Source organism: Hemitrygon akajei, chromosome 12 (genome assembly GCF_048418815.1).
Source record: "Hemitrygon akajei chromosome 12, sHemAka1.3, whole genome shotgun sequence".
Taxonomy (NCBI): Eukaryota; Metazoa; Chordata; class Chondrichthyes; order Myliobatiformes; family Dasyatidae; genus Hemitrygon; species Hemitrygon akajei.
In genome coordinates this window covers 98,414,954-98,442,260 of record NC_133135.1, presented here as the reverse complement: position 1 = coordinate 98,442,260, position 27,307 = coordinate 98,414,954, and the positions used below count along the sequence as shown (strand labels likewise).

The following is a 27,307-nucleotide window of genomic DNA, read 5'->3' as shown; positions in this document are numbered from 1 at the left end:
GAATACACAGCATCGGAGGTCAAGATAGATTCCAGATTGCTGGAGCTATGAAGCATGGCTTAATTAATTGTGCCACAATTCAAACCTGAGATGTTTGTGATGGTAGAATGAGAGGAGACATGATAGAAGTGTTCAAAATCATTAAGGGTATGATTAAAGTGGATGCCATCTGCTATTTCAAAATTAATCATCATCAAGGACAGGGGCACATAGGTGGGGTCTGGTTAAAATGAGATTTCAGACTACCATCAGGAAGCATTTCTTTACACAGCGAGTTGTGGGCACATGGAACAAACTACCTAGTTCTGTAATTAAGAGTAGTACCTTGGAGATTTTCAAATCTAAACCCGATAGTTATTTCAACACCCTATGTGAGTAGGAACTTGGCAAGCTTTGTTGGGTCGAATGGCCTGTTCTTGTCAAAAACTTATGTTCTAATTTGTGAATTTGTGCTCTTGTATATTTTTACAAAGTGGATCCATATAATGGGGCAGCTGATCAGTGGAATGGATTATGAGTTAATGTTTGTCAATTTTAAACTAGCTGCAAAAACATTAACAAAAGATCAATAGTACAGAGCTCCAGTCATACACAAAAGGTTTGACAAGCTGAGTTACTGCAGATACAATGGATTGGCCACGACCCTAGTTATTCCAATGCAGGAAGAACCCAGTCATCACACTCATTGCTCACTCAAGTTCAGTGAAAACACCAGCCTCCTCACATGCAGTGGCCGGTCAGACACCACTTGTTGCCCTCAGACACTGACAGTACTGATACCACTCTCTGTCCTTATTCACAATGTAATTGAGTAAAATTAATCCAATTACTGTCCCGCAAACATAAACATTGACGTTCAAGGATTCCATGTTGGAAGAGAAAACAATTAAACAAATTTAGCTCACTAGAAACAGGGTTAATTATAATGTGGACAATGAAATGAAGACCAGAACACAGGATGTGCTTGGAGGAAATCAGTGAGGCAGGCAACATCGATACAATGGTTGAAGTCATTTCAGCTGGATTGACAGATAGTACAGAGATAGCCAGTACGAGTGATGAGGGAATAGGGGAGAAACAAGAGCTGTCATGGACCCAAGTGGGGAGGAAGATGGATGAGGGGAGAATGGGAATAGTGACAGAATCTAGGGCATGATAGGTGGAGGTGACTAAAGAGCAGAAGATAATGGAATTGGATAGGTGATTGATGGGCAAGTGGAGAAGGAGAAAGAGGGGATGGGGGAATTTACAAAACAAAGAAAAAAATGAGAGAAATTAACGGAATTGAATCCACATCATGGAATACACAAGGACGTGGCCTTAGAAATAATAGATACCCTCCTGAACAGTCCCAGTGACTTGGATGTTGTTAATATACATTCCGTGGTCACTTCTTAGGTACCGATCACTGAGTGTAGTTTGTGGTCTCCTGCTGCAGTAGCTCATTCACTTCAAGGTTTGACATGTTGTGCATTTAGAGATGCTCTTCTGTACATCACTGTTGTAACACATGATTAATAGTGTTACTGTCAACTTGGACCCATCTGACCATTCTCCTCTCACCTTTCCCATTAGCAATATGCTTTTTGCCCACAGAACTCCCGCTCACTGGATTTTTAAAAATCTTTTGCACCATTCTCTGTAAAGTCTAGAAATAAGAAAAAAATTAACAATAGACCAGTGAACCGAACACTGGGAAGAGCAGAAGTCCATTATGAAAGATATAATAATAGGCAGGATTGCAGGGAAAGACTGTCTGTCAAGTGGGAGGCCTTTAAAAGTGTAATATCAAGAGTTCCGGGCCTGCATGTTCCTGCTAGGCTGAAGGGTAAATTAGTTGGCTCAAAAAAATATTGAGCACCTGGTTAAGTATAAGAGAGGGGCATACACCGAATAAGCAATTGGGGAACCAATAAATCTTTTGATGACTGCAAGTGTAGGGGAGCACTTAAGAGAGAAGTTAGGAGAGGAAAAACAGGATATCAGAAGAATCTGATAGGCATGGAGAAGCAGAGTCCTAAGAGATTCAGTGGGTAGATTAAGATTAAAAAAGTAGCAAGAGTGAGAATATGACCATCTATGGGGAACCAAAGGAAATAGATGAGATTTTTAATGAATATTTCATTTCAGTTTTTACTGTGGAGAAAACAGAATGCAGACAAGTGTGAGGTGGTGTATTTTGGGAGGACAATCCAGGGTAGGTCTTACACAGTGAATGTTAGAGTACTGACGAATGTGGTAGAACACAAGGATCTGAGAATACAGGCCCATAGTTCCGTGAAAGTGGTGTCACAGGTAGATAGGGTCACATAAAGTACTTTTGGCATATTGGCCTTCATAAATTAAAGTATTTAGTACAGGAGTTGGGATGTTATGTTGAAGCTGTACAAGACAGTGGTGCGGCCAAATCTGGAGTAATGTGTGAGTTCTGGTCACACAGGGAAGGTATCAATAAGACTGAAAGAGTGCAGAGAAAGTTTACAAGGATGTTGCTGGGACCTGAGTTACAGAGAAAGATTGAATGGGTTAGGACATTTTTCTACGGACCAGAGGAGAATGAGGGCATAGGCATATACAAAGTTATTAGGGGTATAGATAAGGGTTAATACAAGCAGACCCTTTCCACTGAGCTTGGGTGAGACTCAAACTAGTGGTCGTAATTTAAGGTGAAATATTTAAAGTGAACCTCACTGGGAGCCTCTTCACTCAAAGGGCGGTGCAATTGTGGAGTGAGCTGCTAGCGGAAGCGATGGATGTGGGCTTGATTGTAACATTTAAGAGAGGTTTGGCTAAACATATGGAAGGGAGGGGAATGAATGTCTTTGGTTCAGGTGGAGGTGGATGAGATGGTAGAATAACAGATTGGCGTGGTCTGAATTGGCTGAAGGGCCTGTTTTTGGGCTGTCGTTCTCTATGACTTGAGAATCTAAATTGAAAGAAGTTAAGGAAATGGGGAAATTGGAGTATTGTATTCAATTCCGGTTGTCTTCAATATCAGAAGCATTACAGAGGATGCAGATATTTACCAGGATGCTGCCTGGATTAAAGAGCATGTCTTAAGCGGTTGAGTGAACTAGGGCTTTTCTCTCTGGAGCAAAGGATGATGAGAGGTAGCTTGATAGAGTTTTAAAAGATGATAAGGGGTGTAGATAAAGTAGACAGCCAAAGACAGTTTTCCAGGGGTGAGAATGGCTAAAATGAGGTGACATAATTTTAAGGTAATTGGAGGAAAGTACAGAATGGATGGCAGAGCTAAGTTTTTTAAACAGGGAGTTGTAGGCGCAATGAACACGGTGCCAAGGGTGGTAGTGGAGGCAGCATTTAAGAGACTGTTAGATAGGAACATGGATGAAAGAGAGAATAGAGGGCTGTTGGGAGGGAGTAAGATTTATTTTAGAGTTGGTTAAAAGGTCAGCATAACATCATGGGCTAAAGGGCCTGTACTGTGCTGTACTGATCTGTGTTCTATATTCTATGAGTGCCGTTGGCTTAGGCTACATATTAACGTCTACCAACATTTGAAGAGACTGGATTTGATTGGCCACAGTGAGCATGTCTTTGTGCCTGGGAAGTCCTGTCCGACAAATCTCTTGGAGTTGCCTGAACAGGTAACTCAGAGGGTGAATGTTGCCTGTATGGACTTGAGCAGATCATTTGACAAGGCTCTTCATGGCAGGTCGGGTGTTATCGGATCCAGTAGGAGATGGCAGATTGTATTCATAACTGGCTCAGTAGTAGAAAGTAGAAGGTGAGGGTCGAGGGTGTTTCTCGGACTGGAGGCCCGTATCTAGTGGTGTGCCATGGGGATTAGCGCTGGGAACTTTGTTGCTTGTAACTTATAGAAATAGGTTGGGTGTGAATGTACAAGGCATGGTTACTAAGTCTGCAAGACAAAACTATAATAGGTGATTTCATAGATAATAAAATAATAAAATTAAAATTGGTAAATCTTTTTCTTAGTCATATGTACTGAGGTGCAGTGTAAAATGGGTTTTGCGTCATGTTTATACAGATAAATTCATTACAACAGCTGATTGAGATAATACAATGTAAAACAAGGTAGAAGATTAGGAAAAGTTACAGGAAGATTCAGATCAGCTTGGTTTGTAGGCTCTCAATCCAGATAAATGTGAGCTGTGACATTTTGACAGATCACATCAAAGTATAATTTATACAATGAATGGTAGGTTCCTGGAGAGAGTTAGAGCAGAGTGATTTGGGAATGAAGGTGTGTAGTTTGCTGAAAGTGGTGTCAGAGGTAGATAAGGTGATGGAAAAAAAATCATTTGTATCTAATAAAGTGGCCATTGAGTGTATATTTATGATCTTCTGCTGCTGTAGCCCATCTACTTCAAGGTTTGGCATGTTGTGCATTCACACACACTTCCACACACGACTATTATAACATGTGGTTATCAGTTACTGTCACCTTCCAGTCAGCTTGAACCAGGCTGCCCATTGGCTTCTGACCTCTCTTATTAATGAGGATTATTTTTTCCCACAGAGCGGATGCTCGCTGGATGATGTTTTTTTGTTTTTCACACCATTCTCCGTAAACGCTAGAGACTGTGGTGCATGAAAATCCTGCATCAGCAGTTTCTGAAATATGCAAGCCACCCCATCTGGCACCAGCAATCATTCCGCTATCAAAATCACTTAGATTTCATTTCTTCCCCATTTTGGATTTTGGTCTGAACAACAACAACCTCTTGACCATGTCTACATGCTTTTATGGACTGAGTTGCTGCCACATGATTGGCTGATTAAATATTTGCATTAATAAGCAGGTGAACAAATGTACATAATAAAGTGTTCAATGTGTGTATGTTATTAAAGAAATAAGAATACAGAGAGGAAGTCATCACCCAGACACGGTGGTGTCAAGAAAACATCCTCTCCCTCAACCACTAGAAAATGAGGCAGGAGAAATAATAATGGGGGCCAAGGAGATGGCTGATGAAGTATCTTCCATCAGTCTTCACTGTGGAAGAAACTAGCTGTGTGCCAGATGTTGAAGAGTGGGAGGGAAGAGAAGTGAGTGCAGTTACTATCAAAAGCTGAAAGACCCAAGGCTACGTTAGTCACCCAGAACAGATGAATTGCACACCAGGTCTCTGAAAGAGGTAGCAGTAGAGATTGCGGAGGCATGATCTTTCAAAAATCATTGGATTCTGGCATGGTGCCAGAGGACTGGAAAATTGCAAAAGAAAGGAGGAAGGCAGCAGAAAGGAAGTTATAGACCAGTTAGCCTGACCTCAGTGGTTGAGAAGATGGAGTCAATTGTTAAGGATGAGGTTATGGAGTACTTGGTGACACAAGACAAGATAGAACAAAGTCAGAATAGTTTACTTCAGGGAAAATCTTGCTTGATAAACTTGTTGGAATTCTTTGAGGAGATTACAAGGTGGATAGATAAAAGGGATGCAGTGGATGTTCCATATGTGGCATTTGACAAGGTGCCACACATGAGGCTTTTTACCAAGTTAAGATCCTAGGGTATTACAGGAAAGTGACTACCAAGGTTAGAGCATTAGCCGATTAGTAAGAGGCAGTGAGTGGAAATAAAAGTATCTTTTTCTGTTTGGATGCCAGTGTTCTGCAGAGGTCTGTTGGGACTGCAACTTTTTATACAGTTTATCAATGATGTAGAAGATGGAATAGATGGCTTTGTTGCCAAGTTTGCAAATGATGTGAAGTGATTGGTGGAGCGGCAGGTAGTGATGAGTAAACAGGTAGGCTGCAGAAGGACTTAGACAGATTAGGAGAATGGGCAAGAAAGTGACAGATGAAATACAATGTTGGAAAATGCATGGTCATGCACTTTGGTAGAAGAAGTAAATGTTATTTTCTAAACGGGGAGAAAATCCAAAAATCTGAGATGAAGAGGGACTTGGGAAGCCTTGTGCAGAACTCCCTAGAGATTAACTTGCAGGTTAAATCAAGGAAGGCAAATACAATGTTAGCATTCATTTCAAGAGGTCTAGAATACAAGAGTAGGGATGTGATGCTGAGGCTTTATATGGCACTAGTGAGGCCTCATCTTGAGTATTGTGAACAGTTTTGGTCTCCTCATCTAAGAAAAGATGTGTTGGCATTGGAGAGGGTTCAGAGGAGGTTCACAAGGATGATTCTGGGGTTGAAACCGTTTTCATACGATGAATGTTTGATGGCTCTGGGTCTGATAGCGGGGTGGGGGGGGGGGTGGGATCTCATCGAAACTTTCAAATGCTGAAAGGCCTAGACAGAGTAGAGGTGGAAAGGACGTTTCCCACTGTGTCTAGGACAAAAGGGCACAGCCTCAGGATAGAGGGGTATCTATTTAAAACAGGGATGCAGTGAAATTTCTTTAGCCAGAGGGTGGCAAATTTGTGGAATTTGTTACCACAGGCAGCTGTGGAGGCCAGGTCATTGGGTACATTTAAGGTACAGCTTGATAGGTTTTTGATTGGACACAGCATCAAAGGTTACATAGTGAAGGCCAGAGAGTGGGGCTGAGGAGGGGGAAAAAGGATCAGCCATGATTGAGTGGTGTAGCAGACTCCATGGACCAGATGGTCCAATTCTTCTCCCATCCCTTCGGTTGATTAGCTTTTATTCTGTAGAATAAATATTCTCAATGGAGGGGAGTGCAGGACAGTAGGTCCTATTCTCAGTATATGGAATAACCCATGAAGGGTTGAGAGGAGGAGGAATTTCTTCATCCAGAAAGTAGTGAACATTTGGAATTCAAGCAATACACACAAAATGCTGGTGGAACGCAGCAGGCCAGGCAGCATCTATAGGAAGAAGTACAGTCAACGTTTTGGGCTGAGACCTTTTGTCAGGACTAACTGAAAGAAAAGATAGTAAGAGGTTTGAAAGTGGGAGGTGGAGGGGGGAATCTGAAATGATAGGAGAAGACAGGAGGGGAAGGAGCTGGAAAGTTGATTGGCAAAAGGGATACACAGCTGGAATTCTACTGCAACACACAGTTGTTCATTAAAGATATTCAAGGAGTAGTTGAATGTTGTTGATGGACCAGAGGAGAGAGAAACAGGAACAAAAATTTTTTACCACCAGCTGTGAATGTATTGAATGGAGTACTCAAGTGGCTAGATGGCCTTTTTTTGATCCTATTTTCTAAGTTGCTAAGTGAAAAAATAAGAGCAACATGTAGCTACCTGGCCCTTCAGGCCTTCTCCACCTTTTTAGTGTTTTAGGAGCATCTTGTTCCCTGCTGAATGGACAATGAACCCACAAACACTACCTCACTGTTTTACATGACCTATTTTTTATATAGTTCTTATTATAAAATGTAGTATATTTTATGTACTGCACTGTACAGCTGCCACAAAACAACACATGATTCTGAGACCTTGTGCCTCACAGAGCCAGAGAGCCATGTTCATTTCTGACCATGTGGAATTTGTATGTTCTCCCTGTGATTCCTGTAAATTGTTCATATGTGAATGGTAGAATCTGGGGCAGTTAGTTATCAAGCCGTGCAGACCGGAAACAGACCCTCTTACAGAACTTGTTCATGTCCATCTATACACGTTCTATTTATCACATTATGTCCCTATTCTACTATATCTTGCCTATCTAAGCAACTCTTAAACCAGCTGTTCATTGCATATCAATGATTTGGATGAACAGATCACATGTAATATATCCAAATTTACTGATATTTCAAAGCTGGATTGCTGTGTGGTGTTGGAGGAGGATGGAAATGCTTTGGAGGGATACTGACAAAGGAAGAGAACAGAAAAACACCTGGCACATAGATCCTAGAGTCCTACAGCACAGAAACAGGCCTGAGTGGTCAACACCAACCAAGATGCCCATCAGTTTGTCCCATTTGCCTGTGTTTGGCTCATATCCTTCAAAACCTTTCCTGACATACCTAAACACATATGACTGATGGCCAACAACCAAGTATTCACATTGTCAAGGTTGCTGATGACAGTTGGATATCACCAATGATGAGACAGCCTATAGGGAGAAACCGGTGCCAGGCAAATGACCTCTTCCTCAATGTCAACAAGACGAAAGGAGTTGGTTATAGACCAGGAGAATTCGCACCACTCACACCCTTCTGTACGTCAGTAGTACAGCAGTGGAAGCTGTGAGCAGTTTCAAACTCTTGGATCACGGAACACATCCTACGCAATCACGAAAGCTCAACAATGCCTCAACTTTCTGAGGAGGCAGAAGGGGGGCTATCTGCTCCCCAATACTCATAACCTGCACAGATATGCATCCTAACATGCTATATCACTGCACGGTATGGAAACTGCACTACAGCAGACAGGAAGGCTCTACAGTGGATAGTGAAAACTGCCTATGCAGTCTAACTGGCATCAAGGGTATATATACAGAAAGGTACCAGAAAAAGGCCAGCAATATCATGAAGGATCCCATCCCGCTGTACATGGCCTGTTTGTCACACTCCAATCAGGGAGGAAGCTACATAGCACCATGCCAGGACCACTGGACTCAAAAACAGTTTCTTTCCCCAAGCAGTAAGGTTGATCAACACCTCTACCAACTAATGCACTCCTCTACACCTGCAACCACCGCTTCTTTATAATTTCCTTTCAGAGTCACATTATGTACAGACACTCCTGTGCCTTCTATCACTCTATGTACATATAATCAATGTATACAAGCTTTCGTGTGTATTTATATTGATAGTATTTTTTGTCTTAATGGGTATTGTTTTGTGCTGCTTTGGATCCAGAGTAACATTTATTTTGTCGTCCTTTACTCTTGTGCACTGGAAATCATATGAAACAACTTTGAATACATGTAGCTGTCCAAGTAGATAATGTACCCATTCAATGACTTCCTCTCATAACTCATTCCATGTACTGACCAGTCTCTGGGTGGCAAAGTTGCCTCTTGGGTTCTTATTGCTCTCACCGAAACCTATGCCTTCTAGTTCCTGCTTCCCCAACCCTGGAAAAAATACTGTACATTCACTATACCTCAGCATTTCTAGAAGATCACCTTCATTTGGGAGTAAGAACAGGAAGGCAGATTATTATCTGAATGGTGTAGAGTTAGGTAAGGGAGAAATACAAAGAGATCTGGGAGTCCTTGTTCATCAGTCACTGAAGGTGAATGAGCAAGTGCAGCAGGCAGTGAAGAAGGCTAATGGAATGTTGGCCTTTATTACAAAGGGAATTGAGTACAAGAGCAAGGAAATCCTCTTGCATTTGTACAGAGCCCTGGTGAGACCACACCTGGAGTATTGTGTACAGTTTTGGTCTCCAGTGTTAAGGAAGGACATCCTGGCTGTAGAGGAAGTGCAGCGTAGATTCACGAGGTTAATTCCTGGGATGTCTGGACTGTCTTACGCAGAGAGATTAGAGAGACTGGGCTTGTACACGCTGGAATTAAGGAGATTGAGAGGGGATCTGATTGAAACATATAAGATTATTAAGGGATTGGACAAGATAGAGGCAGGAAATATGTTCCAGATGCTGGGAGAGTCCAGTACCAGAGGGCATAGTTTGAGAATAAGGGGTAGGTCATTTAGGACGGAGTAAAGGAAAAACTTCTTCTCCCAGAGAGTTGTGGGGGTCCGGAATGCACTGCCTCGGAAGGTAGTGGAGGCCAATTCTCTGGATGCTTTCAAGAAGGAGCAAGATAGGTATCTTATGGATAGGGGAATCAAGGGATATGGGGACAAGGCAGGAACCGGGTATTGATAGTAGTTGATCAGCCATGATCTCAAAATGGCGGTGCAGGCTCGAAGGGCCGAATGGTCTACTTCTGCACCTATTGTCTATTTTCTAAACTCCAGCAAATAAAAACTCAGCTTGCTTAACCTGTCTCCCTCAAGTCCTAGCAACATCCTTGTAACTTTCCTCTGAACTCTTTTTAGCTTAATGATGTCTTTACTACAGCAATGTGACTAAAACTGAACACAATATTCCAACTGCAGCCTCACCAACATCTTGTAGAACTGCAGCATGATATCCCAAATTCTGTTCCCTGCCCTGACCGACGGATGAAGGCAGCATGCCAAAAGCCTTTTGCACTACCCTTCTACCTGAGAAGTCACTTTCAGAAAACCATGTACTTCTCGGTCCCTCTTTTCTACAAACTTCCCAACACCCCACTGTTCACTCTGAATGTCCTTTTGAGAGTTCATTTGAGTTCCCTAAATGCAATACTTTGCATTAATCCAAATTAAACTCTATTTTCCATTTACCCAACTGATCAAGAACCCTCTGTAAATCCTGGTAACAATTTTCACTGTCAACAAACACCATCTATTTTTGTATATTTTGCAAATGTATTAATAATGCCTGTACATTCTCATCCAAATCATAGCTGACAAATAGATGTGGCCCCAGCACTGATCATCAATTGCTGGACTCCGCTAATAACAGCAACCTTCTGCAATCATTCTCTGCTTCCTACTATCAAATATGTTCTGTATCCAGTTACCTAGCTCTCCCTGGATCCCATGCAATCTAACTTTCCATAGCAGCTTACCATATGGACCCTAAACAAAGGCCTTACTGACCATAAAGTGCCTATAAAAAGTATTCACCCTCCCTTGGAAGTTTTCATGTTTTATTGTTTTACAACATTGAATCACAATGGATTTAAGTTTGGCTTTTTTTTGACTCAATAGAAAAGACTCCATGTCGAAGTGAAAACAAATTTCTACAAATTGGACTAAATTTATTACAGTTTGCTAAACAGATAATTGATTGCATAATTACTCAACCCTTCAAGTCAATATTTAGTAGATGCACCTTTGGCAGCAATTACAGTCTTGAGTTTGAGTGGATAGGTCTCTAACAGCTTTGCACATCTGGACACTGCAATTTTTCCCCATTCTTCTTTACAAAATTGCTCAAGCTCTGTCAGATTGCATGGGATTGAGAGTGAACAGCCCTTTTCAAGTCCAGTCACAAATTCTCAATTGGATTGTGGTCTGGACTTTGACTCAGCCACTCCAGGACACTAACTTTGTTGTTTTTAAGCCGTTCCTGTGTAGCTTTGGCTGTATCCTTGGGGTCATTCTCATGCTGGAAAACAAATCTTCTCCCAAGTCGCAGCTCTCTTGCATCAGGTTTTCCTTCAGAATTTCCCTGTATATTGCTGCATTCATTTTACCCTCTACCTTCACAAGCCTTCCAAGGCCTGCTGCAGTGAAGCATCCCCACAGCATGATGCAGCTACCACTATGCTTCACAGTAGGGATGGTGTGTTTTTGATGGTGTGGTATTTGGCTTACGCCAAACATAGCATTTACTCTGATGGCCAAAAACCTCAATTTTCATTTCATCAGACCATAGAATCTTCTTCCAGCTGACTTCAGAGTCTTCCATATGCCATTTGGCAAACTCTAGCTGAGATTTCATGTGAGATTTTATTTTCCAAAGTGGCTTTCTCTTTGCCACTCTCCCATAAAGCTGCAACTATTGAAGTACCTAGGCAACAGTTGTTCTATGCACACTATCTCCCACCTCAGCCACTGAATGTTGTAACTTCTCCAGAGTTGTCACAGGTCTTTTGGTGGCCTCTCTCAGTAGTCCCATTCTTGCACAGTCACTCAGTTTTTTAGGACATCCTGTTCTAGGCAGATTTTCAACTGTGCCATGTTCTTTCCATTTCTCGATAATTGATTTAATTGATATACAGCGACTTGGAAATTTTCTTGCATCCCTCTCCTGACTTGTGTTTTTCAATTACCTTTCTGCAGAGATGCTTGGAGTGTTCTTTTGTCTTCATGGTGTAGTTTTTGCCAGGATACTGACTCACCAGTAGTTGGACCTTCCAGCTATAGTTGTATTTTTTGCCAATTGAAACCCCTTGATTCCACACAGGTGATCTCCATTTAACTAATTATGTGACTTGCAGAGATCTGTTTTCTCTTTGACATGAAAGAGATTTTTTCTGTTGATCAGTGTCAAAAAATGCCAAATTTAAATCCACAGTGATTCAATGTTATAAAACAATAAAACATAAAAACTTCCAAGGTGAGTGAATACTATTTATAGACATTGTAGAGGCGGTAATATGAGGACCATTGAATGACTCAACCCCTTCAGCCCACTGTGTTGGTTGGTGTACATAAAGTCCACATCAAAAAAGTACAATTTCTTGGGATAAAGGGAGAATGATGAATTGGGCTTTTGATTTTATGTCCCTATTATCTTTAAAGGTAATGGATCAGGTGAAAGAAGTGGTCAAAAAGACATACAGAATACGTTCCATTATTAGCTGAAGCATAAATTCTGGTCATTGTGTTGCAGGGAGCGTGAGATTTCACTGGAAAGATAGAGAGGAGAATTATGAGATTGTAAGTCTGTAGAAGGTGAAAGATTGTTATTTTTGGAATAGAAGAGAATGAGGAAAGAGTTAATTCAGGTGTATCTGTTTATCTCAGGATCTCTTGCTTCATTTGACCAATTGTCAACTAAATTTGCTCTGCCAAAAACACATTTTTACAGATACCTTCAAATTAGAGATTTCTTACGTTCCCAATTAACTACTTTTCCTATAGGTCCTGATAAAAATTTACTGGATGATCTTTTAAATTTAAAACCTTTTGTTAATGGTTCTATTACCGGTATCTATAACTTGTTGATTGATTCTAGACAAGACTTTTTAGGTAAAATTAAAAAAGCTTGGGAGGATTACCTAAATTGTCAGATTTCTGATGAAAGATGGAATAAAATTCTTAAACGGGTTAATAAATCTTCTTTCTGTGCCCGTCATTCTCTTCTACCATTTAAAGTGGTTCATAGAGCTTACATTTCTAAACAGAAGCTGTCCAGTTTTTATCCAAATGTTTCTCCACTTTGTAGTAAATGCAACTCTGCTGATGCCTCTTTAATTCATATGTTTTGGTTTTGCCCTAAAATTGAAAAGTTTTGGCGGGAAGTATTCCATACCTTCTCACAACTTTTTAGGGTCCAATTTGACCCAAATCCCCTTACTGCCTTGTTTGGTATTATTGCAAATGAAGATATAACTTTAAATACTCCTAACTTACAGGTTTTAGTTTTTACCTCTCTTTTAGCAAGGAGAGCAATCTTGCTTAAATGGAAGGAGTCTACCCCTCCTACACATCTTCAATGGCTACATGATATTATGTCGTATTTAAATTTAGAGAAGATCTGCTGCTCAGTCTTAAATTCAAAACAATCTTTTTATGATATCTGGGGACCTTTCCTAAATTACTTTTCCAATTTATAAAGCTTAACAGTGCATAGACTTTTATGTATATTTCTATCTTCTCTTCTTAAGCGAATATGTTTTTTTTCTAATTATCTATTATCATTCATCAGCTTTTTTCTTTGGTAGTTGATGGGGGTTGACTTTTTTATATAAAAACTTTCTTTTATGATGTATGACCTATCTTTAAATTTTTGATTACAGAGTGGTATACCTTTATGTGATATGCTATAACATTTTGATCAATTTTATTACAATATATGAATGTACACAATTTATGTTGAGATGTATCTATATGTTGCACTCTGTAAATCTTGTTTTTTCTTCTGAATAAAAATATTGTAAAAAGAAAAGAATTCAGGTGTATCAAATAATGGTGGGCTCGAATTGTGTAAATAGGAAGGATCCGTTTCCATTTTGAAAGGGATCAGCAAGGGTGTAGATTGAATGCGGAAAGTAGAAGGAGCAGAGGGAAGATGCACATCGAGTAACATTTCTCACCCAGGAGATGCATGAGGTTTGAGGTTTGGAATTCTCTCCCAAAGGGGTGTCGGGACAGCAGCCATCATTATATTTAAACAGTTTTTGTCGATATATTTAATGAGCTGTTTCCTGTGGTATTATATACCCAATGCTGAGAAGTGGGGATCTTTTTATCTGGGGATAGTATTGCCAAAGATAATAGTATAGTACAGGAGTAGGCCCCGTGGTCCACAATGTGTTCGATGAATGAAGTTAATCCCTTCAGTCTGCACAAGCTCTTTATCTCTGCATTATCTGCATATTCATCTGCCAATGGGAGAGACTCTTCAACATTTTCATTGTCTCTGCCTCCACCTCCATCCCTGGCAGCACATTTCAGGCATCCAGCATTCTCTGTGTAAAAAGCTACCTTTAAAGTTACCCCTTATCTTAAGTATTAGACATTTTGATAGGGAAAAAGATACCGGCAGTCTATTCTACCTCTGCGGCTAAAAGTGCATCTAGTAAATACTGACTTGAAGGTGGTGAATACTTATGCAATCAATTTTTTTTGTGTTTTGTATTTATAATTAATTTAGATCACTTTTTAGAGCTTTGTTTTTCACTTTGACACAATAGAGTCTTTTTCTGTTGATCTGTGTCAGAAAAGCCAAATTAAATCCACTGTGATTCAATTTTGTAAAACAATAAAACATGAAAACTTTATGGGGGGGGTGAATACTTTTTATAGGCGGTGTATCTACTGCCCTGCCCTCATGAACTTCATTGGTCACTTCATTAAAGAACTTTATCAACTTTGTGAGACACAATCTCTCATTCACAAAGCCATGCTGACTATCCTGAATCAACCTGTCTTTCCAAATGCCTGTCTATCTTTACCCTCAGAATCCTCTCAAATAACTTACCTACCACAGATGTTAGGCCTACTGGTCTGAAGTTCCCAGGTTTGAACTATTTCAAGCACTGAAGCCTTCATTTTGTCTCCATATTGAAAAAAAATAAGAGCAAGATATTCATAAAGTGGATATTCATAATGTGGCAAAGTCTTAGGTTTAGCAGAAAAGAAATTGAAAGGTGCAGTATTTAATGGTGATTGGAGGAGGTCCTTCTACATGAAACACTGAAAGCTAAATGAGGCAGACCTGATGAAAGGTCTTGACCTGAAACATTGACTATACATTTTGCTCCATCGATGTTACCTGACCCACTGAATTTCTTCAGTGTGTTGCTCCACTTTTCTAGCATCTGCAGTCTCTTGTGTTTCCTTGCAGGTTCAGTGAGCAGTTAGGAAGGCAATCAATGTTGTCATGTTCCAATTGTACAGAGCCCTGGTAAGACTCCACCATATTATGTATGGGCCTGCAGTCCCTACACTTGCAATAGAATGAGGTCCTTCATGGGAAGGTGTATGAGGAGATGTTAAGCAGACTGGGTTTGGTCTTCAAGTTTTGACGAACAAAAAGAGATCTCATTGAAGCTTACAAAATGCTTACAAAATGCTTACAATATCATGGGGCTTGCTTGATATTTTCCGTGGGAAAGGTGTCTGGATCACGTGCCTGACATGAAACTTTTTCACCCAGAGAGTTGTGGATCTCTGCCTCAGAAGGCAGTGGAGGCCAATTCTCTGAATGCTTTCAAGAAAGAGTGAGATAGAGCTCTTAAAGATAGCGGAGTCAAGGGATATGAGGAGAAGCCAGGAACGGGGTACTGATTGTGGATGATCAGCCATGATCACATTGAATGGCGGTGCTGGCTCGAAGGGCCAAGTGGCCTACTCCTGCACCTTGGAGCTAGGAAACAGCTCTTTGTAATGTTTTGTATCATAACATCTTTGCACAGTCATGGTTATCAAAGTCCTACATGTCCAAATACAGCAGTGTAGCTGGAATCACTGGACTTGCTCACTAAATATTAGGTGCTTCAAGAACAGTAGATCATGTGGACAATCAAACAGCTGTTACTTGACGGGATGGCGTGTGCTGAAGGAGGACTTTGAACATTTAGAATTTGATCAATACAGTACAATACTGAAAACAGGCAGGTTGTTTGTACTCTCGCAAACACTAATCACATCTTGGTGCTGTGTTATCCAATGTGGCAGAATTGTCTCCATGTTCTTGAGTCAAATGCTGTCATGTTGCCATGGTTTTGTGGATGTATGGGGTTAAGCACTTTACCCATGTTAAGGATTTCAATACAGATGCTTTATATAATGTTGTCTTTAGAGTTTGAAATGCTTCCAATTGCTCTTCATTAAGAGTCACGGTCATCTGAGCACTTGCTGCATTTCAAGAGATGAAGTGTTTGTGCAGTTTTAGCATATGAATCGTCCAATGATCTGGTTATTTCTGGGTTTATGTAACTACAACCATCAGAAAAGGCTGGCCCCCCAACCCAGTACAGATTTTAGCACACCAGTTATACCTCTGTTCTCTCTCTCACCATCAACAACATCTCTTCCCCTGGGCACCTGGGGTGTTGGTTTTCAGGAAATGACTGATGTGTGGATCAATGTCCCTGTTGGGAATACAACAATTCCCTTTGCTGCTCTTCCAATAGCAAGTAGCACCCACTTCAGCAGGTTTGCCTGTCTCCATCCCTGGTTCAGTCTGTCTGCTGTCATGATCATTATCAGAAGCTCATTATCAAGAGTTCTGCTGTTTATTTCATTCATCATGACATGTGGCTTTTACTCATTATGCTAGAAAATAAATTCATGATGAGCAAGGGTTGAAATGTTAGAGGGGAGTAGACAAGAATGCTGAGTGAATTTGTAATCAGATCAGCCATGATCTTTCAAGGGGACAAGGGGCCTGATACTCTCCTGGAGACATGAGACTGGATGCTGGAGTCTAGAACAACTCTAAAGGAGCTCATTGGGTCAAGCAACATCATTGGGGGAAAGGACTTGCCACTGTTCTGGTGTTTCTTTCTGTATGCAAGGTTTCAACCCAAAATATAGACAGTCCTTTTCCTCTCACAAATGCTGCTTGACCCACTGAGCTCCTCCAATGGATTGTTTGGCACTCCTAAGCTAATTTGTTGGTATACTGATCCATTTTATTGATATTCTGATCGACTTTGTCGGTGCGCTGATTGACTTTGGCTTCTGGACCTCAGCAACTGAATCTTTAGCATAATATGCCAAAGCTGTGCTCTGCTTTGGCATATTAGTTTTATTGGGAAGAGCAATTAGGGGAGGATGTGTATGTGTGGCCAGCGACAAACTCGAATGGATAGTAGAGTTGTGAGGAAGATTAAAGAGTTTGGAGTTCCTTCCAAAGATCAGGGGTCCGTGCAATACCAGCCTGGCTCTTGGGCTTCACCAATCCATTCTATGAGACAAGAGCAATAGATATCATGTGACTGTGATGTCCAGGTGTAAAGGGATTTCTTCTTGTGTTTTGCAGACGGATGATGCCTTAGGAGCAATGTGGAATTGGCTGTACTTCATTCCGCTCATCATCATTGGCTCCTTCTTTGTGTTGAACCTTGTTCTCGGAGTGTTGTCTGGGTAAGTGCATCAAGTTCAAATGTTCCTTCAAAAGGAGGAAGATGTTATCAACCCAAAGGAAGAGACATTGTCCAACTGACATCACAGTTAGAGATCAAGGACTGCAAAAAGATATTGATCAGCTGGTAAATTGGGTGGAGAAATGGCAGAGGGATTTTAACCCAATGTGTGATGAGCTGTGTTCCAGAGATGTAATATGAACAGGATGAACACCATAAATGTAGAACTCTTAGGAATTATTGAAGATCACAAAGACCATAGAGTATATATATCCACAGTTCACTAATGAGAGCAGCACAGACCGATAGGGTGGTAAAGTTAACTTATTGGATGCTGGCCTTATTAGTCTTGGCTTAGAATAGAGGAGCCTGAAGATCACTGAGTACAGCTTTATAAAGATCTAGCTGGAGTGTTAACTGACTTTTATAGTCAAGATAATTTGGGAATTTAAGATGTGATTGCACATACAATGGGAGTTCAAGGAGTTGGGTTCTAAGTTAAATGGCAGGACTTTCAGGGTTGTGATCTCAGGATTGCTACCCAGGCCATGTACTAGTGAGGCCAGAAATAGGAAGATTATACAGTTTAATACATGGCTAAGGAGTTGGTGTAGGAAGGAGGGCATAAGACTTTTGGATCATTGAGCTCTCTTCCAGGGAAGTTGGGACATGTGCAGAAGAGGAGTTGCAGCGGGGTGGGAACCAGAGTGCCGGAGCAGTTAGTGGAGAAGTTGTGGAGACAGATGTTAAGACCTCAGACGAAGTCAGGAACCAAAAAGTTGAGGATGGTGCGACTAGTGTTCTGAGCTGCATCGTAATGCAAGAAGCATCGTAGGAAAGGTAGATGAGCTCAGAGCATGGAGTTGTGATATTGTTGCTGTTAGTGAGACTTGGTTGCCAGAACGGCAGGACTGGTAACTTAATATTTCAGGGTTCCGTTGCTTTAGACGTGACAGAACAGGAGGGGTGGTGTTACCAGTCAGGGAAAATGTCACGGCAGTGCTCAGTCTGGACTGACTGGAGAACTCGTCTAATGAGGCATTATGGGTGCTACTGAGAAATAAGAAAGGTATGGCTGTATTAAGGGGGTTATATTACAGACCACCCAATAGTCCAAGGGATTTAGAGGAAAAAATTTGTAGAGGAACTGCAAACTATTGCAAGAAACATAAGGTTGTTATAGTAGGTGATTTTAAGTTTCCACATACTGACTGGGAATCCCATACTGTAAAAGGACTAGCTAGGATAGAGTATATCAAATATGTTCAAGTAAGTTTCCTTAATTAGGACATAGAAGTCCCTACAAGAGAGTGTGTGATACTTGATCTGCTATTAGGAAATGATATAGGGTACGTTACAGAAGGTTATGTAGGGGAGCGCTTTGCATCTAGTGATCACAATGCATTAGTTACAAAGTAAATATGCAAAAAGACGGGCCTGGTCCACGAATTGAGATTCTAAATTGAAGAAAGGACAATTTTCATGGTATCAGGAAGGTTCTAGCAAACGTGGATTGGGACAGGCTGTTTTCTGGTAGAAGTGTATTTGGTAAGCACGAGGCCTTCAAAAGTGAAGTCTTGAGAGTATAAAGCTGTTAGAATAAAAGGTAAAAATAATGGGTGAAGGGAATCTTGGTTTTCAAGAGATATTGAGGCCTTGGTTTAAAAAGGAGGTGCACAGCAGCTACAGATGGGTAGGAGCAAATGAGGTGCTTATGGAGTGTAAGAAACGCAAGAGACCACTTAAGAAAGAAATCAGGAGGGCTACGAGGAGACATGAGGTTACCTTAGCACAGAAGATGAAGGGGAATCCAAAGGGATTCTACAGATATGTTAAGAGGAAAAAGATTGCAAGGGACAAAATTGGTCCTCCGAAAGATCGGAATGGTAATCCATGCGTGGAGCCAAAAGAAGTGACAGAGAACTTAAATTACTCTTTTGCCTCTTAGGAGAGGGTTGCAGGGTCTATAGAAGTGATGCAAAGTGACATCAACATCATGGAGCCTATACAGGTTACAGAGAGGGTATTTGCTGCCCTGAGGCAAATCAGGGTGGATAAATCCCCAGGGCCTGTCAAGGTGTTCCGTCAGACCCTATGGGAGACAAGTGCAGAAATTACTGGGGCCTTAGCAGAGATATTTAAGTCATCCTTAGCGACAGGTAGGGATGATAGCTAATGTTGTTCTCCTGTTCAAGAAAGGTTCTAAAAATAAAGCAGGAAATTTAGGCCAGTGAGCCTGACATCAGGACAGGAAAAGTTATTGGAAGGTATTCGAAGGGACTGGATATGTAGGTATTTGGATAGACATGGACTGATTAATGATGGCCAGCATGGCTTTGTGCATGGTAGATCATGTTACACCAATCAATAGAGCTTTTCGAGGAAATTACCGGGGAAGTTGATGAAGGCCAGGCAGTGGATTTTAATAAAGCCTTGACAAGGTCCTGCAGGGGAAGCTGGTCGAGAGGGTTCAGTTACCCGACATTCAAGATAAGGTAGTAAATTGGTTAGACATTGCCTTTGTGGGAGAAGCCAGAGGTGGTAGTAGACGGTTACCGCTCTGACTAGAACCCTGCAACTAATGGAGTTCTGCAGGGATCAGTGCTGGATCCATTGTTGTCGTCATGATAATGTGGTTAACTGGATCAGCAAATTTGTGGATGACACTAAGCTTAGGGGTGTAGTGGAGAGCAAACTATCATGGCTTACAGCAGGATCTGGACCAGCTAGAAAAATGGGCTGAAAATGGCAGATCAATTTAATGCAGACAAGTAAGTGGATTGCATCTCAGTAGGACCAACCAGTGTAGGTCTTACTCAGTGGATGGTAGGGCACTGAGGAGTGTGGTAGAGCAAAGTGTTCTGGGAATACAGGTACATAATTCGTTGATAGTGGCATCACAGGTGCCATTATAAACGAATAGCAAAAGCTTCTGGCTCATTGATAGATCAAAGTATTGAGTACAGGAGATGGGATGTTGTGTTGAAGTTGTACAAGACATTTTTTGAGGCCTGATTTGGAGTATTGTGTGCAGTTTTGGTCACCTACCTACAGGTATGATTGAAAGAGTACAGAGAAAATTTACAAAGATGTTGCCGGGTCTGGAGTACCTAAGTTATAAGGAAAGCTTCAATAGGTTAGGACTTTATTCCTTGGAACATAGAAGGTTGAGAGGTGATTTGATAGAAATATACAAAATTATAAGGGATATAGATAGAGTAAATGCTAGCAGGCTTTTTCCACCAAGGTTTGGTGGGACTACAACCAAAGGCCATGGGTTAAGGGTGAAAGGTAAACAGTTTAAGAGGAATATGAGGGGAAACTTCTTCACTCAGAGGGTAGTGAGAGTAAGGAATGAGCGGCCAGTAGAAGTGATGGATACAAGCTTGATTTCAACACTTAAGAGAAGTTTGATTAGGTACATGGCTGGGAGGGGTATGGAGGCTCTGGCCCTGTTTAGTGCAGGTCAGTGAGAGTAGGCAGTTTAAACGTTTCAGCATTGACTAGATGGGCCAAAGGGCCTATTTCTCTGCTGTACTTTTCTATGATTCTATGATGGGTGTAGAGGAGATTCACTTGGATGTTCCATGAGATGGAACATTACAGTTACAACACGAGGCTGGATAGTTGTGGTCTGTTTTCCTTGGGGTACAGAAGGCTGTGGAGTCTCGTAAGGGTTTAGAAAATAGTAAGGAACATACGTAAGGTGGAAAATAAGGAACATAATGGAAATGAATGAAACTAGAAGGCATAGATTCAAGGTGTAAGAGCTTTGGAGAGTATTTGTAGAAAAGTATTTTCAACCAGATGGTGATGCCATCTGGATAACACTGCCTGAGAAGATGATTGAAGCAGAGGCTCTCATAACATTTAAAAATATCAGGACAAACACTTGAATCACTAAGGCTTTGAAGACTATAGACCAAGTGCTGGTGAATGAGATTGGTGAAGATAAGCACTTGATGGCAGCAAGCATATGATGGGCCAAAGGGTCTGATTCTGTGCTAATAGGTTGAATTTAGAAGCACTTTGAACTCAAAATGGCTTTTCTACTTAATGAAACAAGAAAGGACGCAGTTGATTCACAAGAATGCTGTTGAACTTGAGCAGGTTTCATTGTTTAGAAAATGTGGTTAGTTTTCAAACTGAACAGTAATTTCTGTGAAGAAGTCATAGAAAAAGTTGAAAATTCATCACTTGTCTTGCTATAAAAGATGTGACTTTAAGAGTTTAGATGTGGACCGCTCTAGTTCCACAACAAGTTTCTATCACTTAGTTGAGACAAACGTTGATCCATTTGTTTGTTAAGCATGTACAGTCCCAGCTATCTGATGGCACAGTATCAGGACCAATGGAAGTTCTTCAAAGCAGAAAACAAAGAAAGTGGATGATAAACGTTGAAGTTCTTCATGAGTTGCCACTGAGATCATTGCTTTTATGATGCTATGTTAATGGAGGAACCATGGTTTTAATGTGGACAAATAGGACTAGTATAGATAAATAAAAGGGTTAGCATGGTCATGGTGTGCTTTCTTGCCTGCTACTGTACTGTACAACTTCCTGACTCCATAATTCAGGTGTTTGGGGTAAGATTTTTAAATTTGTAGAAAACACAAAGATAAAGGTGTGGTTAACTCTAAGGAGAATACTGATAGTTGAAGACACAATGAGACAGAGAAGTGGCAGATGAAATTTAATACAGAAAAATGTGGTCAATTACATTGGTATAAAAATAGGGAGAGGCGTGAAAGACAAAATGACATAGTTATGAGTCTGGAGCAGCAGGGAGACCAAAGTGAACATGTACACACTGTAAATCCTTGCAAGAGGCAGAACATGTTGAGAGGTAATTGTACTGTAACCAAACAGGCTCTCTGTCCCACCACTGGCCATACCAATTCCATTTTCTAGCAGTCAGCACAATGCCTTAGCATTTCAAGTGGTTATCTAAATCCTTTAATCCTTGAATCTTTTCACATTGTTTGCCTCAGGAAATGCGTTCCAGATTTCAATCAACCATTAAAATGATTTATTTTTAATTTTATTTCGCAATATAATGCGGAGTAGCCTCTTCCAACCTTTCAAGCAGCTGAAAATCAAGCCACTGAAAATCCCAAAACCCTGATGTAACCTAACCAGTTATGGATAATTTACAATGACCAGTTAACCTAACTAGTATGTCTTTGGACTGTGGAGCGTCTGGGGAAAACCCATTGGGAGGACATACAGACTCCTCACAGATGGTGCTGAGATGGAACTTCAACCCGAGCTGTAATAGCATCACAATAACCACTGCGCTACCATGGTGCCCATTTCTTCTATAGATTCAGAACTTCTTATGTAGATATACAAATCCCTAATGTATGAACAATGGAGAGCTATGGACTGTATAGGAGGGAATAGATGGAATTAGGGTGATATGCCGGCACAATATCGTAGACTGTGTGCTATGTTATACACTCAGTGGTCAGTTTATTAGGTACATTCTGGCCACTGAGTGTATGTTTGAGGTCTTCTGCTGCTATAGTCCATCCACTTTAAGGTTAGATGTGTTGTATGGTCAGAGATGCACATCTGTACACCACTGTTGTACACATGGTTATTCAAGTTACTTTTGCCTTCCTGTCAGCTTGAACCAGTCTGGCCATTCTCCTCAGACCTCTCTCATTAACAAGGTGTTTCCGTCGACAGAACTGCCACACACAAACTCTAGAGACTATTGTGTTTGTAAGTGCCAGGAGGTCAACAGTTTCTGAGATACCAACAATCATTCCATGGTCAAAGTCACTTAGATCACATTTCTTCACCATTCTGATGTTTGGTGTGCACCAGAATTGAACCTCTTGACCATGTCTGCAGGCTTTTATGCATTGAATTGCTGCCATATGATTGGCTGAGTAGATTTTTACTTTAATGTGCAGGTGTGCCTAATAAAGTGGCCACTGAAGCCTTAGCTGAAACCCATGCCATCTAATCATAGATGATACTGTTATTAGAAAATGTTAATCTATGCTCCTTATCGATTTGCATACCTGAATCAGGAAATCTTTAGCCATTTCTTTTCCAAGAAACAAGCCCATTGAATCTGGCCTTTCCTCACAGCTGAAGTGCTCCATCCCAGACGGCGTACTGGTGAGTTTCCTCTCCTCCCTCTCCAGTATACTTCCATAGCCACCTTATCGCCCCTTGCTGCTACCCTTTAGGGGTGTTTGGATATGCACTAAGGTTCCTCTGGTCCTCAGTGTTTCCTTGGATTTTACTATTCATTATATATATCCTGGCCTTTTAGTCCTTATATTCTCAGGATTACATTTCATCTGCTAGTGCCCTGCCCATTTTACCAAATGTTCATATCATATGTAGCCCAAGACCACCCTTACACATTCACGTTCAGATGAATAATGTATAAAACTATTAGGCTGATCCTGCGTAACAGCACTGGACAGGGGCTTCCAGTTGCAAATACAACCTCTCCAAAAGTTTCAGTCAAATTAATTGACCCAATTCTTCCCTTCTGTTATATGTCATAGCCTTCAATTGCAGAACAAAATCTCTCCACTATTACAGTCTGCTTGCTCTCTTCCTGCTGTCATCATTAATTTTGCCAAATGGCTGTGGATTACATGGCCTCTACCCCATGTGAGTTTTTAATGCGAGTCTTGAGTTATGTCTTTTAGACTACATCAATCACACCAGACTCATCTCCATAACTAGTTGTCTCTTTGAAAACCTCAGTCAAGTTAATCACAGAGTATCTTCCCTCAGCAGAGCCATGCAGATAATCCTTGACTATGACCCTCCAAGTGCAGATTGATATCAGAAGATGTTTCCAAAGATCTCCCTACCATTACCATGACTTAGATGGCACATCTCCTTCTGTGGTGAATAAAGGCACTGTTTGTGCTACCTTCCAGTCATCTGTCATTGCCTTTGTGGCCAGTGAAAATTTAAAAGTCTCCCTTGCCTCTCAAAGCAGGCTGAGATAGGACACAGAAGGGTACAGTACAGGTCCAGGCCCTTCAGCCCATCATGATTGTGCCAACCATAATGCAAAGTTAATCTAATCCCATCTGTCTGCACGTGGTCTGTAAGTTGCACATGATCCATGTGTCTGTCTAAACACCTCTCAAACACCACTGTCATTTCTGTTTCTCACATTTGTCCTGGAAGCTCATTCCAGGAACCCATAATATTTATGTAAAAAAAACTTATTCCATTAATTTCCTTTAAACTTTTCCCTTCTCAACCTAAAGCTATCATATTTGATATTCTACCCTGAGAAAAAGATTTTGACTTTGTACCTTACCTGGGCCTCACACCATTTTATGTACTTCCGTCAGGCCTCGCCTCAGCTTCTGAGGCTCCAGAGTTTCAGAATCAGAATCAAGTTGAATATCAAAGGCATATGTCATAAAATCTGTTGTTTTGTTGCACCAGTACATTGCGATACATGATAATCATGAACAATAAATTACAATGAGAAGTACATATAAAGAAACTTAAATAAGTAGTGCAAAAAAAGGAGAAGATGATAGTGAGGTAGTGTTCATGGTTCATTGTCCATTCAGAAATCTGATGGTGAAGGGGAAGAAGCTGGTTTTGAAACATTGAGTGTGTGGCTTCAGACTCCTTTACCTCCTCCTTGACAGTAGCAGTATTTGTCCAGCTTCTTCTTAACCAGAACCTCAATATCTCTTGAAAACCAAGGCTTCCTAAAACTGTAGCCATGCCTTTTAGAAACATACAAACTCTGCCTTACCCATTACATTCCTTGTATTAAAATATATACACCAGACCATCATTCCTTATGTATTTATTAACTTGCTATTCCTGTTTTTGTTACTAATACATTTATTTGACACCTCCATTTTCTCAATCAATCCACTGCTCCCCTCCTGGTCCAGTTCCCACCCTAGTCTACCATCCTAGCTCATCAGGCCTGGAGATTTATCTACTTTTAAGTTCAGTAAAGTATCTAATATTTTCTTTTTTCCAATGGGAATATGTTATTGAACTCCATCAACAATGTATTTCTTTATGGTGAGTACAGACAAAAAACCCTCACTTAAGATCTAGTTCAATTCAGCATTGTAGTCAGTTTAAACATTATGGACTGAAAGGCCTGTTCAATAACAGGTTATTAAAAAGGCAAACGGAATGTTGGCTCTCATTGCTAGAGGGATTGAATTCAAGAGCAGGGAGGTCATGCTGCAACTACACAGAGTACTGGTGAGGCTGCACCTGGAGTACTGTGTGCAGTTCTGGTCTCCATACTTGAGGAAGGATATATTGGCTTCGAAGGCAGTGCAGAGGAGTTTCACCAGGTTGATTCCAGAGATGAAGGGGTTAACCTATGAGGCGTGATTGAGTGGCCTGGGACTACACTCTCTGGAATTCAGAAGAATGGGAGAGGATCTTATAGAAGCATGTAAAATTTTGAAAGGGATCGATACGATAGAAGTAGGAAAGTTGTTTCCATTGGTAGGTGAGACTAGAACTAGGGGACATTGCCTCAAGATTCAGGGGAGAAGATTTAGGACAGAGATGAGGAGAAACTGTTTTTCCCACAGAGCAATTGAGGCTTCTTCACTAAATATATTTAAAATACAGTTAGATAGATTATTACATAGTAGAGGAGTTAAGGTTAATGGGGAAAAGGCAGGTAGATGGAGCTGAATTACGGACATATCAGCCATGATCTTATTGAATGGCGGGGCAGGCTCGATGGGCCGGATAGCCTACTCCTGCTCCTATTTCTTATGTTCTTATGTGCTGCACAGTTCGTTTTTTTAATATACTGTGGAATAGGCCCTTCCAGCCTTTCGAACCACACCACCCAGCAATCCCCCAATTTAATGCTAGACTAATCACAGGACAATTTACAATGACCAGTTAACCTACCAAATGGTACGTCTTTGGACTGTGGGAGAAAACCAGAGCACCCGGAGGAAACCCATGCGGTCATGGGGAGAACGTACATTCTTACAGGCAGCGGCGGGAATTGAAACTGGGTTGCCTATACTGTAAACCGTTGTGCTAACTCCTACGCTACCGTGCCACCCTTTGTCCTAAAGATGTTACCGGCATCGTCCATCACTCTCAGTGTTTAATGTCCAAAGTAAATTTATTGTCAAATTACGTACACATCCATATACTACCATATGTCACTGTATACTACCCTGAGATTCACTTTCTTGTGGACATTGACAGTAGATACAAAGAAACACAATAGAATGAATTAAAAACTACACACAAAGACAGACAAACAACCAAAGTCAGAGGCTTTTTCCAAGGGCTGAAATGGCTGCTACAAGAGGGCACAGTTTTAAGGTGCTTGGAAGCAGGTACAGAGGAGATGTCAGGGAGTGGTGAGAGGGGTGAGTGCATGGAATGGGCTGCCGGCGACGGTGGTGGAGGCGGATATGATACGGTCTTTTAAGAGACTACTGAATAGGTACATGGAGCTTGGAAAAATACAGGGCTATGGGTAACCTAGGTAATTTCTAAAGTAAGTACATGTTCAGCACAGCATTGTGGGCCGAAGGGCCTGTATTGCGCTGTAGGTTTTCTATGTTTCTATGACAACAGATTGTGCAAATTCAAAAAGAAAAACAAAATAATAAATAAATAAAAGATTTTAAGAACATGAGTTGTAGCAACCTTGAAAACGAGTTCACAGGTTGTGAAAGTCAGTCCAGTGTTGGGTGAGTGAAGGTATCCACTCTGGTTCAGGAGCCTGATGATTGAGGATAATATTTGTTCATGAATCTCGTGGTGTGGGACCTCACGCTCTTGTACTTCCTTCCTGGTGACAGCATGGATGGCGGTGTCCTTGATGCACTAAGGAGTTCCCAGTCTATGCCTGGGAAGTTGAAGTCACCCACAATAATAACCCTGAATATTTTTGCTCCTTTCAATAATTTGCCTGCATATCTGTCCCACAGTGTCCCTAGTGGTCTATAGCATCTGCTCCTCAATGAACTATGGGATCAATAGTGTAAATCCATGAGTGATGGCATCTTTCTTATTTTTGAGTCTATTCATATAGACTCATTCAATGAGTGTTCCATTTCTTCCCCACTAAGCAGAGCTGTGATGCCTCACTAGTAAGGCAATTCCTCCCCCT

The 27,307-nt window shown here is 41.1% G+C and overlaps 1 protein-coding gene across 1 annotated transcript in view; it reads left to right on the top strand.

The window, feature by feature from the left end:
• LOC140737314 (probable voltage-dependent R-type calcium channel subunit alpha-1E) overlaps positions 1–27,307 on the top strand; it is a 619,860-nt gene that overhangs the window by 269,568 nt on the left and 322,985 nt on the right. Inside the window, 1 exon segment of the mRNA XM_073063744.1 lies at positions 17,079–17,182. Within this exon segment, the coding sequence (XP_072919845.1) occupies positions 17,079–17,182 (104 nt within the window).